Here is a 16,123-nt window from a genome sequence, read left to right on the forward strand (position 1 = left end):
TTAAGGTTTCCTCAGAATCACGAATGTTTACAACTTCTGTAACTACAAACTGACATCCACCATTATTGTTGCACAGATGGCAGCTTCTGGAGGACCCCTTGAGTCTGGAGGAGTTCAATGCCTTACCCAAGGTGCTGCCGGAGTTCTGGACATGTGGGCTGAGACTACACCGGCCCCTGCACAACCCCGTCATTGTGAGGAACCAGACCGAGGTGACTCTCATGGCCTCCACTCTCATCAGATATAAGTACAAGTTTTTCCAAGATGATCAGGTAAGTTTCTCAGTGACACTCTCTCTCTCTCTCTCTCTCTCTCTCTCTCTCTCTCTCTCTCTCTCTCTCTCTCTCTCTCTAACATGTCACTCCATCTGATACACTGGAAAATTTCTGAGCGCACCCAGCATTCCTTCTACATTGAGTCACTTTCCCCAGGATGAGGATTCGTGCATCAACCAGTGGGTGTTCTGCACGCTGAAGGATGGCGGCGGTCAGGGCTCGTTCACAATCATTCCACCACAGAGTGCCAACTATGTACTCAAAATCTACGCAGGCCCCGAACAACTGCTTGATGACAATGAAGGCGCGCTGGACCACGTCGTCTCCTTTTTGTTAATATGTGAGAAGGTGAGACTTTTCTTCACGACAGCTCGCAAATCATTAACTCCGTATACGGAATGTGCAGCAACTCGATTCAGGACAAAAAATTATTCAAAATCGTAACAGTTTGTTGTATAATTCATGAAAGCTCATGTAGTTACATTAAATTAGGTTACTGATAGCTAATCTTTGTAACGGTTTTAATAAGTTGACTAAGTCAGCCTTGATGATACAGGCTAGAAGATATCCAGTGCCGTGGCCGCTGCATGACGTGGCGTGGGGACCGAGCCCGAGATTGTACCAGTGTGGGCTGGACCCCGTTAACCAATCAGGCCCTGTCATCGTCACGTGGGGAGGGAAAAAGGTCGTCTACTTCGAAAAGGCGATCGACGTCATGCTCATGTTTCAAGTGTTTGATGCCGATGGGAATCAGCTCGACCACAAGGTGAGTCTGGACAGGACCAAGGACAATTTGTTCTTGTTTGTGGTCTGTACTCACAATGATTTCACGATCCATCCAGTTTTAACCCAGACCTGTGCACATGTACTAGCCGCCTGTAATGCAACACCAAAATCTTTAAACACGTAGTCCTTTCATTAGCTTATTTTCAAATGACACAGAGACATGTAATTAATTGGAATCCCACGGAATGTTTTTGCTATCTTTTCGATGGTACGTACAAAGCAAACTTCACTCTTAACTTGTAACATTGGGAGTCGTTTTACGAGTAAGGAGCAACTTTGTCAGTAATATTTATTTTGAGAGTAACGTTTAGCATTCAGTGTTTGTTAATACACTGTGTGTGTGTGTGTGTGTGTGTGTGTGTGTGTGTGTGTGTGTGTGTGTGTGTGTGTGTGTGTGTGTGTGTGTGTGGTATATCATGAGAGAATTGTCCTGAACGCTTAAATATAAGAGAGAGAGAGAGAGAGAGAGAGAGAGAGAGAGAGAGAGAGAGAGAGAGAGAGAGAGAGAGAGAGAGAGAGAGAGAGAGAGAATATGAGAAATGTGGAAACAAGGAAGAAGTGTGGTCAGTAAAAATAGATGTGGCTTCATTTATTCGTCATGACTACTAGTGATATCTACTTTCTAAAATTCCTTGAGTTCACATGTCAGTTTAGTGAAAAATGAATGGTAAAAAGGCTGCTTAGCCAAGTACGGAGTCAAATGAACATGATCCTTGTTACGTTGCCACTAAAACTATGAAAACATTTGAAAATTAGTAATTTTCATTAGATTCTCTTAAGTGGTCGCGATCAGATCCCAATTTTTTTACTTTTAACCGGTATGTAATAATTTTCTTAACTTAAGCCTAGGCAGTATCTAGCTTCATCTAAATCCGCAGGGACTCTTGGGAAAAGAAGAGACGGAGGAGCAGCTGCGGTTGGTCATCGTGCCGCCAGGAATCGGTTACTTTAAGTTATTAATATACGGAATCCCGAGGCCCCAGGTGGGTGCGGCTGTGGTATGTGTCCCATCGCAGGTTTGTACAGTCACCCGTGCACGCCCACGTACTCGTAGCCATGCTGTATTCCATCACGACGACTCTGTCAATGGAATTTCACCAGCTGAGGACACGGGCTACTGTAACGCTACCATTGATCAATGCTCTTTCTCACTGATCACCTCAAATATTTACATTTTTTTTTTCAGAAGTGCGGTAAAATAACTTTAGATTCCTATCAAAATCCTCAAGTTATTCACACGATATCGGATCATTTGTGTATGCATAGCACGGTATCTTGTAAATCGTGAAGGTTTTGGTGGAAAGTCACTTTACTGCACATCTAGAGAGAAAGCGTGAATAAAAGAACCAGAATATCAGTCAGTGGCAGTTAACATGCGTGTGTCCTCAGGTGGTGGAAAATGCCTTGCCAGAATCGGTGTACTGGACTATAGTGTCACACTGAAGGAGAAGACACTGCTGGTCTTTACTTCATTCCCTGAGGAGATCTATCAACACTTAACACCTAATCGTCAGCAGACGGATGTACATACACACACGGTTGCACTCTTACATCTCACGTCATATGAAGTAGTGCTGAAGTACTCACAGCTTAGATAAAACCTTCAGTAGTATTAACCAGGAGTAAAGCACTTGAGATCTATACATATATAAAAAAAAGAATGGTATGAAATGTAAGTTTTGTGGTGGTTCTGTTTCTGGTTATTGTCGGTAAAGAAAGTCTGCACTCTGCATTCTTGTCTGTCAATTTCACTTTTTATTTAGATTCCGCTTCTGTTGTTCACCTTTTTATTTCTTAAGATTATGTAATGTTCTTTAAACTCCTTTCCCTTTTTAGATAGCAGTTTAGTATTTTTCATAAAACATGCGAATTTCTTTTCTTTCTTTTCTTGAGTGTAAAGTAGGTCAGTATCTCCCTTCGCTTGACCATATTTCACGTTTTCAATGACTGATGATAATCCTGCTATTTCCACCAACACCAAAACGTTTCCTCTCTCACCACATTGAACTCTTTCAACTACAGTATCAGGTCTTCGTATTACACCTCAAATCTAATGTTCTCTCGTATTGACATTTCAAGGTGAGGGGGCGGTGGCGGCTTCCTCTTCTGGCTTCCTACCTCATCGAGTGCAAGATGAGTCTGAGAAGTCAAAGCAACGATTCCACGACCAACGTTAAGAAGAAGACTCGTAAGAAGATTTCCTTAGTGCCAAGAAGATGAACTGTTTGTCTGCAGCTTCGGATGATATTTTTACAAGTGGTGGAGTCTCAGACCAAAAGTGCTAAAAAGACGTGTGGCGGGAAGCACGTGGCCACTAATACTGTATATGTGAAGTATTGTAGATACTTTCATTTTAAGAATTATGTAAGATGTAGACGTCTAAATGTTATTATACGTATGATAATATTGATAAGACAATCTTGTGATTCAAATTTTATATTAGATTTTACATTATAACAAGCACAAAATGCCTTGTGAATCAGGAGTATTTTGTAAAGAAGATCTCGTCGCAGATTCTTTGATTATAGTAGGTGAAAATCTCTCGTGCCGTGTTCTTTTCGCTGCTTTCCCAGAGACATGAACACAATACATTCAAGCTCACACAAAAAGAAATAACAAATGAACAGAACAAAAAATATAGTTATACGCATTACAGGAGACTTCAAGGTAGAAAACTTCATGTTAATAGATGAACGAACCTCAAAGGTGAACCACTAAACCAAATAATTCACAAGAAAACAAGATGCCAAGTTACGTAACGCACAAGCGATATTATTAGGAGAGGAATGCTTGATGGACGCCGCAGGAAGGTACCACTCGTTCAGACCTCTCTCTATATCATATTAGGATCATATTCTGAATGGCCTCTACGGGGTACCACGGTTACTATCAAAAGCTATAGTGGAAGTTACACGGGTTTTTAAGAGTGCTTTTAATGTTCTAATGACAGAGTAAAATGATTGCTACATTATCGAATGGAAAAAACACTCTTAAGAACCCGGCTAATGTGGCCTTTGAAAATAGTCGCGGTGAGTGAGCAAAGCGTTTCAGAATACCACCTTATACTTGTAAATCCTGTCATTGACGTTTTGCAACAGTCGCGGTCACAAGTCAAGGAAACTTTTGTACTCTCCTCCACTGTCTTTTAAGACTTTCATCAGTGTTAGGTTAGACTTGCTGGTAGCGTCGTGAAAGCTGGCGTGTGATTAATTCTTTCTGTTCAGAACAATGAAATAAATTACATGCATGGTTACACACACACACACACACACACACAGAGAGAGAGAGAGAGAGAGAGAGAGAGAGAGAGAGAGAGAGAGAGAGAGAGAGAGAGAGAGAGAGAGAGAGAGAGAGAGAGAGAGAGAGAGAGAGAGAGAGAGAGAGAGAGAGACACGAAAAAAATATTCCTCTGTGTTCTAAAGCTAAGAAGCCTTAGTACAAAAATTGATGAAAATTCATAGGTGATTATGAATAGAACGGAAGAGTGAAAGACAGTGAAAGTGAGTGACGGACATTATTCAATTGCTGACCGTGGCTGTGGTCAATCTGCAATCCTGAAATGCTTCATGATAGACACACACTTGCTTTTAGTGGGGTAAAAATAGATCGAGTAAAAATGCCACTCATATAAACATAATAGTGATATTTTCATTTAAAATGTCTCGAGAAAGGATCAACGATTCCTGCGGCGCCGCATCTTAGAGGGAGATGAACGACAGACGAACGCACAGTGTCGCGGCAGGCCTCCGCGGCACACCCATGCACAGGAGCCCTCGGAGGCGCGGTGCATGCCTCAATAACAGCGGCTACCTCAGTGTACGGATGCCATATTCATCGTCTATCGCATTAAAAAGTTAAAATCAACAGTGTATCATAATCCTCCTACTGAAAAACACTTGATATTTCCGTGATTCTTCTCCATCACACGAGGCACTTGTACTTTTATTAATGTCCACCCAAAATGGTTACGTTTTCTATTCTGTCTCTGAGTTAAAGAAACAAGTTAAGTCCTTGCAGTGATGGGTTTCTTTTATGTTTCCGATACTGACAAACCAGTGAATCTCGAACAGTGGTTTCCAGTTTATAGAGCATAGATAGTATTATGTCTCCTTTCGAACCCCGTCAGACCCCACAGCTCTACGGCACGCGAATACAAACCCCTCATATTACTGCGGCACCGTACACTACAACAACGTCTACACCTTCTTCTGCCTGTTACTAGGTGGCTCTTTCAAGGACTGTACGATTTCTCTTTCCAATTGGGGTTTCCAGACTTCAAATGGGGGAAAATTGCATTTCAGAGTAGTGGGGCCGGATGTTAAAAACATCGTAGCTTTCTGCCACTAAGATCTTAAAGGCCCTCTTATAGCTGTCAGTTTCTATCGTGATTTACGATCATCACTAAAGTGAATTTTTAAAAGACCGTCCGGATGCTCGTAGCTCACGATCTTGCGACCGTTAGCCTTGGTCCGTTCCATCCCACCGTCCAAGAAGGGGACGCAGCTGACTGGTTTTGTCATTCAGAAGTGTATCATTAGCATTTGAAAGTGAGAGCCACTGTGAAAAGTCAGCAAATACATACATTTTGATGTCCAAGGCATCAATGCTATGATTAATCAAAACTACCCATCTGAATATATATATATATATATATATATATATATATATATATATATATATATATATATATATATATATATATTATTAGATAGATATATATATATATATATATATATATATATATATATATATATATATATATATATATATATATATATATATATATATATATATGTATGTATCTATCTAATAATAATATATATATATATATATATATATATATATATATATATATATATATATATATATATATATATATATATATAGATAGATAGATAGATAGATAGATAACGATTTTTTTTTCTTTTTACGGTAAGGCCTATAGCGCCTGTAGGCACACTTGAAGAGGGTATTGGAAGCGCTGTTCAGCTTCCGCCCATTAGTGGCGCAGGCAATTTTATTTATAGTGGTACCCATATTAGGGCCCATATCACCACCCAAGCTCATCTTGAGTGTAACCACCTAGAACCTGGGTATCATGGTGACATGTAGGTAACTTTAAACCACTCGACAAATGGCAAAGTGTTTTAAGGCTGTACGTGGTGGGATTCGAACCTACGCGTGGAGATATAATAAATAGATAGACAGATAGATAGAGAGAGAGAGGAATGATATATATATATATATATATATATATATATATATATATATATATATATATATATATATATATATATATATATATATATATATATATATATATATATATATATATATATATATATATATGTGTGTGTGTGTGTGTGTGTGTGTGTGTGTGTGTGTGTTATAAAATTGTGTGTGTAAGCATGATAAACAAACAAACAAGATATCCTACTGGTTATGGTGAATGAATGTCCACTAAGCAACCCTGCGACCAGTGGAAGGGTGCTCCTCAGTACCCTGACCCATACGAGTGAACGTGGCAGTCTGGAAACCGTAAACAGAGTTCGAAGGCCTTTCCATCATACACCTTAGGCGAGTCAAAGAAAGGTTACGGTAATCTTAACACTAAAGTGATCATACCAACAGCTATTTGAATATCCCGCCCTTGAACTTGGACAGCGGTAACAGCGTTAGTGTGTGTGTGTGTGTGTGTAATAATAATAATAATAATAATAATAAACGGTTTATTAATTAGGCAATGTAAAAAAATACACTGAAAATGTACAGGGGTGGGACATTACCACAATGAACTAAAAATGCTTAACCTAACTATGGATAAACTTAACCTAGAAATTCACTTATTTATTTAAGGCTCGCACAATAGTGGGCACCGCGCTGAGTTGGTACCGATCCGTGCGCGGTGCTCTCAAAGGCGCCACGCGATTATGGTGTCGGGTGGCGCGAGCAGGGGGAGGCACGTCGGGTGGTAGCAGGTGGCGGAGACGTGGATGACGCAGCAGTCCTTCCCCAAATTTTTCCAAGGCTTCCTGGTGTCTTGTGGCCAGCCTCGGCAGACTCAGGCAGGTCAGGGCGTCCTCGTAGGACCTGTAGGCAGGCCCAAGGATGACCCTGAACGCCCTCCTCTGAACCCTCTCCAGCTGTTGTCGTTGTGTGAGGTTCAGGAGGAGGACCACGCTGGGGCGGCGTACATGAGCTTAGGGAGTATAAAGATGAGGTACACTCCCCTCAGCTCATCTGCCGGTGCTCCCAGGGACCTGAGTCGGCGCAGTAAATAGATTTTATATGAGGCTGACCTGATGATGTTGGAAACATGCTGCTTCCATGTTAACTGATCATCCACCAAGACACCTAGAAGCTTGGTGCTGCGGACCACCTGGAGGGAGTGAGGGCCCACAGAAAGCTGGGGAGGGGGAACTGCTGCTGTGGAGGTACAAATGTGCATCACCACGGTCTTGGTGTGGTTGATGGTCATTTTGTTGTCCTCCGTCCACGTCTGTAGTTGGTTTAGAGTGGACTGCAGTGCTGAGAAGTCTGGGTTGGTGTTGTTGACGGGTACGCCCACGGTGCAGTCGTCCACATACTTCCAGCGGTGGGGGGTGTGGACGAGAGCATCGTTGATAAGGATGAGGAAACACAGGGGACCCATCTTGGTCCCCTGAGGGACCCCGCATGTGAGCTGTTGGAAAGAGGAGACAGAGCCCTGATAACGAACGGCCTGACGCCTTCCCGTGAGGAAGTCTGCCAACCACGCTATCAGGTAGGGAGAGAGGCCCAGAGTGATGGCTTTATTTATCACAACAGTGTGATCAACAAGATCAAAGGCCTTTCTGAAGTCCACAAAAGCAATAGCTAGAGAAGTGTTGCGTTTGTCCAGGTGGCTGTGGACGAATTCCAGGAAGCTGACAAGGTAGTGAGATGTGGAGGTGGATTTAATATTGCCAAATTGTTGTGTGTCAATAGAGTTACAAATTTTGTTATAGGCCCAGTCGAAAACAAAATCTTCACAGATAAGGCTGGGTATAGGGGTGATGGCGACTGGTCTTAGATCATTCAGTGACTGTGGATTAGAAATTTTGGGGAGGGGGGTGACGTAAGATGTCTTCCAGTCATCGGGGCAGGAATGTTGAGCAAGGGAGGCATTGATGATAGAGCAAAGGGGTGTGGCAAGTTCTGGGGCAAATTCTCTGTAAATTTTGATGGGGAGGTCAGTGGGAGTGGTGGATCTGTTTAGTTTAAATTTAAGAAGCTTCCTGTAAACATCAACCTCCTGGACAAGGGGTGGAGGGAGGAGGCAGGGAGGTAGGCTGGGAGAGTAGTGGAGTGAAGGGGAGGGAGTGTCTGACAGATCGCAGCGAAGTGACCGTTAATCTCTTCGGCCGCGCTGTCAGGTGAAAGGTGTGAAACGTGTGTGTGTGTGTGTGTGTGTGTGTGTGTGTGTGTGTGTATTTCCGTTTTCATGTGTTCCCTTTTAATGAACACTAACACATTTACCTCAGTGCTTCCTCACATGCTAACATTATATCAGAAGGCAAGTCGTAACAACCCAGTCTGTCTACACGTATCAGCTTCCTTATATTTTTCTACATTCATCTATCATCCCTTTCCCCTGTAATTTACAATGCTATGGAACATAACACTGCCGCATATGATGGTGTTTTGGCAACAACGGGTCTGTTCTCACGTGGCTTATTTACGGAGTCCATAGAAGGAATTACTTGATTTCATATATATGTTTCTCCAAGTTAATATTTCGAGAGCCATATTTAAAAAGACGGAGTCACAGATGGAAACCTCAAATACCTCTTACGTCAGCCAGTTAATCGTAGTGAGTTATAACGCAGATACTATCGAGAAGGTAGTCGCAGGGAGGCTAGCAAGAAATGCCATTATTCAGAAACGCCTTGCCCTCTGCAATGTTTCTCTTTAGTATAGCAATCTTGTCAATCTGTCACTAGAACCATAAAAAAATAAAATCATAAAAATTCTAAAAACCCTTGTAACGTCAACTAGAACCATTTGAAAGTAATAGAGGTGTAGACAGATGTGTTTCAGAAGATATATAGAGACTCAAAAACTTTCCCCACACACACAAACCCATACACGTTCATTACTAACTTCACATACCTTTTGCGATGCTGAAAACTACTTCCGATAAGGCTTCGGCAGTCCTGTTTCCCCGTAATCGTGTGTAAATGTTGATGAGAGCAAAGAAATCTTCACGCACAAAAGACAACAAGGTATTAAGTGGCTCCTCCCAGGCTCCTCGACTTACTGCGGCGTTTGCTGCCTGGCTGAGAGATGATTCGCACTGCTTCGGGTCCCTGTTTCGATGACATCTGGTACTTGAGGCCTATAAATGACAATAAGGGCCGTGTGTGTAAATAAAAATAGTATGGAGGTATATCTTATTGTTATTTTCTTCTTCCTGTTGTTATCATCAGCATCACAAACACACATACACACATAACAGCTTTGAAAGATAAATACATAAGGTGCATTTATAAAAAGTTAGCCATTCGAGAGAGAGAGAGAGAGAGAGAGAGAGAGAGAGAGAGAGAGAGAGAGAAAGTCTTCAGTATTCAAGTTGGTGAGAATATTGTCAGTGCAGGAACCATTGTAATATTGAACATGTGCATTATGTGGCGCCCCAGATGACGGAGACGGGACATGCGGGGCCGGGAGGTTGCAGGACGCACACTAGTGATGTAACTGCTGGACCCTGAGACATTCAAACATAAGGCGCTCACCCAGAGCCTGTAGTGGTGGGCAAGTACCGCTAATTTCAGTACCGGTACGTACCGGTACAAAAGACACCGTTACCGATACTACCAGTACTGTACCGGTACACACACACACACACACACACACACACACACACACACACACACACATATATATATATATATATATATATATATATATATATATATATATATATATATATATATATATATATATATATATATATATATATATATATATATATATATATATATATATATATATATATATATATATATATATATATATATATATATATATATATATATATATATATATATATATATATATATATATATATATATATATATATATATATTGAAATTGCCAATTAAATATCGAGCATTTATCATTTCTATCTACATAAAGCAAATCACACAGCTCTTTCATAAATATTTTTGTAAAAAAATAAAAATAAATATATAAATAAAAGACACACGGCCGTCTTCATAATATATTGTGGTTCCCTTTTAAAACTGATGGGAAATACCTAAATTATAGCAAACTAGCATGAAAAAAAAATTCGTAATGGTGTGAATTGAGTGGTATGCAGCAGCAGCAGCAGTAGTAGTAGAAGTAGAAATGCAATGGTAAAATGCCGGCCAACTGCAGTGTTACTGCACCGCCAGACGCCAGTCCGCCAGACCGCCATCCGTCCTGGCCACCGATCCGCCGAGTGGTGCCGACACATTATTCATTCTTAGCGGTACGAAGCAGCAGAGTCCCGGCACAGAGGCTAGATGGTCAAGCGGTACCGGAAATGATGCCGGCACATTCAGTCGTACCAGTACAGACGCGTCTCGCCGAGCTACCGCGGCTCGGCTGGCGGAATTGAGGCAGCGGGCCAGTGGCACGCGCTGCTGGTACCACGGTACCGACTACCGAGTGGCGGTACTGGTACTGAGTGTTCCGAGCGGCCAGCGCGGCACACTCAGTACCAGTACCAGTAGTAGCGAAGAGAATATTGTGTGTGTAGCCTCTTAGTAATCTGAGGTTAACTATTTAAACATGGTTGAGGACACAAAGTGGACAGTGGGTGCCTGCTAGTGACACGGACAGTCGCCGCCGAGCAGTCTTTGGCTAACGTAAGTAATATATTGGTGTAACTCATCATTTCACGATGGTGCCATGTCATAACCTAACGTTGGTAACCTCCAGGACAACATATCAGTGAACTAACACCTGCGCATACTTATAAACACCAAATAATTCAAATCTTGAAAACGTAAACAAACCAATCCCCTGACCCGCCGCATCTCTCAGCCATTATCTGCCTCATCTCTCACTCATTACAGGCCAGACAGGTCACAAAGTGGAGCCATAGGCCTAATCTTTCATGTCAGTTGTTGAGATATATCCGCAATTACCTGATTTGTGTGCTATGGAGGCTCAGCGAGAAGAAGCGGGCCTATCCATGACGTCACGAGCCCCAGGCTGTGACGTCATCACCAGTTCCCGCCCAAAATGCCGGTCCCAGATGCTCGACTTCCACTATTATTTATATTTGTCTCAGTTCATTTATTTCGAGTCACAAGTGCCTTTTAAGGGTTTCTAATGATAGTTCGCAGTGTTTTACGTGTCTTCCATGCTTGAGTTGAGTGAAGTACGGTGATGTAGAGGGTGTTTATGACTTGAATGGGAGGGCCAAAATACGCTAAAATTTTTACCTCCGCTATCTGTGATTTTTTATTTGAGGTTGTAGCGAAGTGTTTGTGTTTTCAAAAGATGGTTTATCATGAGAAAAGTGTGCAAGGCTCCTGAGAAGTTAAAGATGTGGACTTTAAGAATGATATGTAGTCCTGTTAATATTGTAAACAACGTCATTTTTAAATATTATTTTTCTAATAGGGCGAGTTGCCAGGTTTTGATATATCGAAATGATAGTCATAATTTTTGAAAAACGTTATCGATTCAGTTGAATGAAATTGGTGGGCTTTGAAATTGTGTTTAAGCAAGTCGAAGTTCTAATACTTTATTTAGTATATTTTTGAGCTATTTTTATTATTCCTTTTCTCGGCAATGTTTTTGTATTTTAGAAGTTAGTTTCGATTGATAACGAGTCAGAATTTTTATAACATTCGTGTCCAGCTGCCTTTTTGGGAATCCTCATTTTCAAAATGATTTGCGTAACGAATATATGTGACGTCATCAAGGAGGGTTGACCCCACCCCGGCTGGACCCAGGCCGATACCTGGCTCCAGGCCCGAGGGTGTGGGGTGGGGTGTGTGTGTGTGTGTGTGTGTGTGTGTGTGTGTGTGTGTGTGTGTGTGTGTGTGTGTGTGTGTGTGTGTTGCCTTATCTTTCGTTATGAGGAGCCCACCAGCTGGAACCACTGACACCCAGCTCCCAGCTGGAGGGTGTTGGAGGGGAAGGTGGCTGTGTGTGTGTGTGTGTGTGTGTGTGTGTGTGTGTGTGTGTCATTTTCTTTCATGGTACTTAGCGTGTGTGTGTGTGTGTGTGTGTAATTCACTATGGTCGCCCGGTAGTCACCCAGCCAGCCTTCCCCATTACGGAGCAAGCTCAGAGCTCATAGAGCGATCTTCGGATAGGACTGAGACTGTGTGTGTGTGTGTGTGTGTGTGTGTGTGTGTGTGTGTGTGTGTGTGTGTGTGTGTGTGTGTGTGTGTGTGTGTGTGTTGCCTTATCTTTCGTTATGAGGAAGCCCACCAGCTGGAACCACTGACACCCAGCTCCCAGCTGGAGGGTGTTGGAGGGGGAGGTGGCTGTGTGTGTGTGTGTGTCCTTTTCTTTCATGGTACTTAGTGTGTGTGTGTGTGTGTGTGTGTGTATGTCGTTATTTCACCGTTCTGTATACGTTTCGTCTCTGGCGTCCCTCTTTATTATCCTAGTCTGTCAACACAAACTGCAAGTAATAACGTATAGCGAAATGTGTCCTATTCTAATCGCTTATTGAGCAAGGGGAAGCTATGATATGTAAGAAACACATAGCCCAGAGCAAAGCAAGGTGCCTCTATTGCCTCTCCTCGCCCCGCCGTGTTAACCCCTGCAGTAACATAACGTGTTTTCATATTTATTCTGGCTATTACTCAATGATTTTATACAGCTTCACAAACTTATGTGGGGATTAAAATAGTGAAAACTGGCCATTAATCTCTGACACCGTAGACCCTTCTTATTGTAAGCAAAATCATCTAATCACACACAAACTATAGTAAAAATGTCACTTAAGGGATTAGACTCGACTCACTCAGACGCCCATAACTGAGTGCATGGCGGTAATTAAGTGCTGGAAATCTTAATGACAACAGTGCCCACACAGATAGATTGAGAGTTTATGGACGAGTTTCTGAAGCTGTACTGGTACTGGTACTGGTAGTGAGTGTTCCGCGCGGCCAGCGCGGCACACTCAGTACCAGTACCAGTAGGAGCGTACCGAGACTATCGAGACGTTAATGTTACTGACACCTTACCGGGACGGGAGTCCCGCGCGGGGGGCGAGCAATGCGGCCGGAAACTGAAGAAAGAGTGGTATCACTGAGTCAGTTATCAATGAGTATTGACCTATTGACCACAATTATTTTCTTTTTATTATCATGAGTACATGCATACATACATACATACATACTACATACACAAGAAGATAATCAATATGATGAAAATTTGGTAATGCATTATATATATCAGAGAGACAGACAGACATAAAATGATGCAGCACTATGCCACGGTTGATGAAAAATAACGGCACTAACTACCCCTAACGGCCTCAGCCGTCAAGGACGAATGAGCAAATCTATAGGGATGCTGACAGTTGACTTGACACCTTCCTCACACAACTGAGAGGCCCCGCGTTCGATTCCTAAGCGGGATGAGATAATTTGGGCTTGTCTGTAATATTCGTACACTTAATCCTATGTGTAGTAGTAGTAGTAGTAGTAGTAGTAGTAGTAGTAGTAGTAGTAGTAGTAGTAGTAGTAGTAGCAGTAGTAGTAGTAGTAGTAGTAGTAGTAGTAGTAGTAGCAGTAGTAGTAGTAGTAGTAGTAGTAGTAGTAGTAGTAGTAGTAGTAGTAGTAGTAGTAGTAGTAGTAGTAGTAGTAGTAGCAGCAGCAGCAGCAGCAGCAGCAGCAGCAGCAGTAGTAATAGAAGTAGCAGTAATAGTAGTAGTAGTAGAAGTAGAAATGGAATGGTAAAATGCCGGCCAACTGCATTGTTACTGCACCGCTAAACGCCAAACCGCCACCCGTCCCGGCCACCGATCCGCCGTGTGGTGCCGACACATTATTCATTCTTAGCGGTAGGAAGCAGCAGAGTCCCGGCACGGACGCTAGACGGTACAAGCGTCAAGCGGTACCGGAAATGATGCCGGCACATTCAGTTGTACCAGTACAGACACGTCTCGCCGAGCTACCGAGACCGCGTCGACGCGCCAGGGCAGCCAGTCGGTACCAGTGTGGAGCGGTACCGAGAGTGAGAATGACTCAATGTTACCGTCTTACCCATCACCGCTCGCCTTGAGCCACCTCCACGCTGTATACAATTTGCTCAGTATCGTTTCGGCTATTTACCGGTACGAAAAATTTCAACGGTACAGTACCGTTAAGTCTAGTACCGGTATTACCAGTACTGGTACCGGAACTTGCCCACTACTACCCAGAGGTTATGACAGCTCCTTGTCTGCCGCGGGAACAAAGACCGCGGGTTACTACAACAGAGAGAGAGAGAGAGAGAGAGAGAGAGAGAGAGAGAGAGAGAGAGAGAGAGAGAGAGAGAGAGAGAGAGAGAGAGAGAGAGAGAGAGAGAGAGAGAGAGAGAGACTTAAGAAAAAAATCAAGTCAACGGAAGGGGAGAAATGACAGGAAAATGCAGAAGAAAAATCCAGATACAGATGTGCTTTGAAAGAAGAATAGCTGATACGAAAGAAGACTGAGTTTACACACGCACACACACACACACACACACACACACACACACACACACACACACACACACACACACACACACACACACACACAGAGCAGGTGTTAGACGCGCACCCAACACCCTCAGACTCACATTCATTCCTGGCAGTGAATCTCGCAATGTATTATCCCCCCTCATACTTCGCCTTTAAACGATTACGCCAGCACACTGTCTGACGAGGCCGTAAACGACGCATCTTCCCTCTCCGCTTATGCTAATGGTATAGATATTCAAATTTGCCCTAATTACTACGCGATCAGGAGGGAAAAACAAGTCCTGTGTTTTTGATGGATTAAAAAAGGAGGTCAGAATCATAAATTTGATCAGTATTGCTATATTTCTACCTTCATTAAGATCTAGTACATTCAATTAACTACGGAAGATAATTACACCAGGAACAGTTTTTATCATTCATACCCATACAAAAACTTAAACAAGAAAGGATATCAAATTCAACCATAGCCGCAATATAACCCAAAAAGTGTCACCCAACAGTCCTTTCATTAAACAATCACTAATATCTGCCTCCTTCACCTTCAACAAAACTCTCATTACTGCTACAACACGCCCACCTAGAACAGTTATGTAGAATGTTTTATGAGTGACACATTTGTATTCTTGACCTCTTACATTTTCTATAATCCAATAAATGTCCTTGGATTAGCAAAAATGACAGAATAAGAATGAACAAGTTTAGAATTGATAAAGTTACATATAAAGATAAAAGAAAGGAAAATTACTTCTCAAATTACGGTGTAGGAGCAGAATAGATTGAAGTTAAGAGAGCTTATGAAAGAGCACTAAACAGGAACGACGGGAATAGGGGTGATAGCTGAGTAGGCCTATGGTGGCTTTTTGCAGCTTCTCTTACATTGTTCCTAAATACCAAGTAAAGAATGTTTCCGCGCCGCCTGGGAACGACGAACCCTGAGCAGCTGTTTGCGTTGCCTAATGGATTGGGTCGGCCGTGACAAGACCCTCGTTCATATCCCGCCATGCAATACCTGCCAAGTGTCGCATATCATCGATTGCTTTACAAACCCCTGCGGGAGGAAGGGCAGCAAGGACAAGGCCTGGCCACGCTCTCCAGGGACGGGGTGGAGGAATACTGTACTCTTGCTTTATTTCGTGAGTATTGAAAAAAAAAAAGATGTAGCGATGGGAGTTTACAGGAACTTCCTTGTATTTTTGTTCTTACATTGAGACAAGGCGCAATACTTTGTCCCGATAGAGTTAGGTTTAGCTTGTTAGACGAGGAGAGAGAGAGAGAGAGAGAGAGAGAGAGAGAGAGAGAGAGAGAGAGAGAGAGAGAGAGAGAGAGAGAGAGAGATGAGATATGGTAGGTGGAGGTAGGGTGA

The 16,123-nt window shown here is 42.5% G+C and overlaps 1 protein-coding gene and 1 long non-coding RNA gene across 3 annotated transcripts in view; one reads left to right on the forward strand and one right to left on the reverse strand.

Annotated features, from left to right (window-relative positions):
* LOC123503618 (kyphoscoliosis peptidase-like) overlaps positions 1 to 4,410 on the forward strand; it is a 37,081-nt gene extending 32,671 nt beyond the window's left edge. The window contains exons 12-16 of one of the 2 annotated variants that reach the window (XM_045253540.1): positions 77 to 272; positions 432 to 623; positions 832 to 1,041; positions 1,940 to 2,059; positions 3,141 to 4,410. In XM_045253540.1, the coding sequence (XP_045109475.1) occupies positions 77 to 272; positions 432 to 623; positions 832 to 1,041; positions 1,940 to 2,059; positions 3,141 to 3,281 (859 nt within the window). In that variant the 3' untranslated portion in view covers positions 3,282 to 4,410. The remainder of the gene's footprint in view (positions 1 to 76; positions 273 to 431; positions 624 to 831; positions 1,042 to 1,939; positions 2,060 to 3,140) is intronic. The other variant, XM_045253541.1, reaches the window with a different exon arrangement.
* The window catches only part of LOC123503620, a 34,419-nt gene extending 25,051 nt beyond the window's left edge, over positions 1 to 9,368 (reverse strand). The window contains exon 1 of the long non-coding RNA XR_006674549.1: positions 9,192 to 9,368. This is a non-coding gene — a long non-coding RNA (uncharacterized LOC123503620). The remainder of the gene's footprint in view (positions 1 to 9,191) is intronic.
* Between the last annotated feature and the right edge of the window lie 6,755 nt (positions 9,369 to 16,123).

The sequence above is a fragment of the Portunus trituberculatus genome, chromosome 14, assembly GCF_017591435.1.
Source record: "Portunus trituberculatus isolate SZX2019 chromosome 14, ASM1759143v1, whole genome shotgun sequence".
Lineage (NCBI taxonomy): Eukaryota > Metazoa > Arthropoda > Malacostraca > Decapoda > Portunidae > Portunus > Portunus trituberculatus.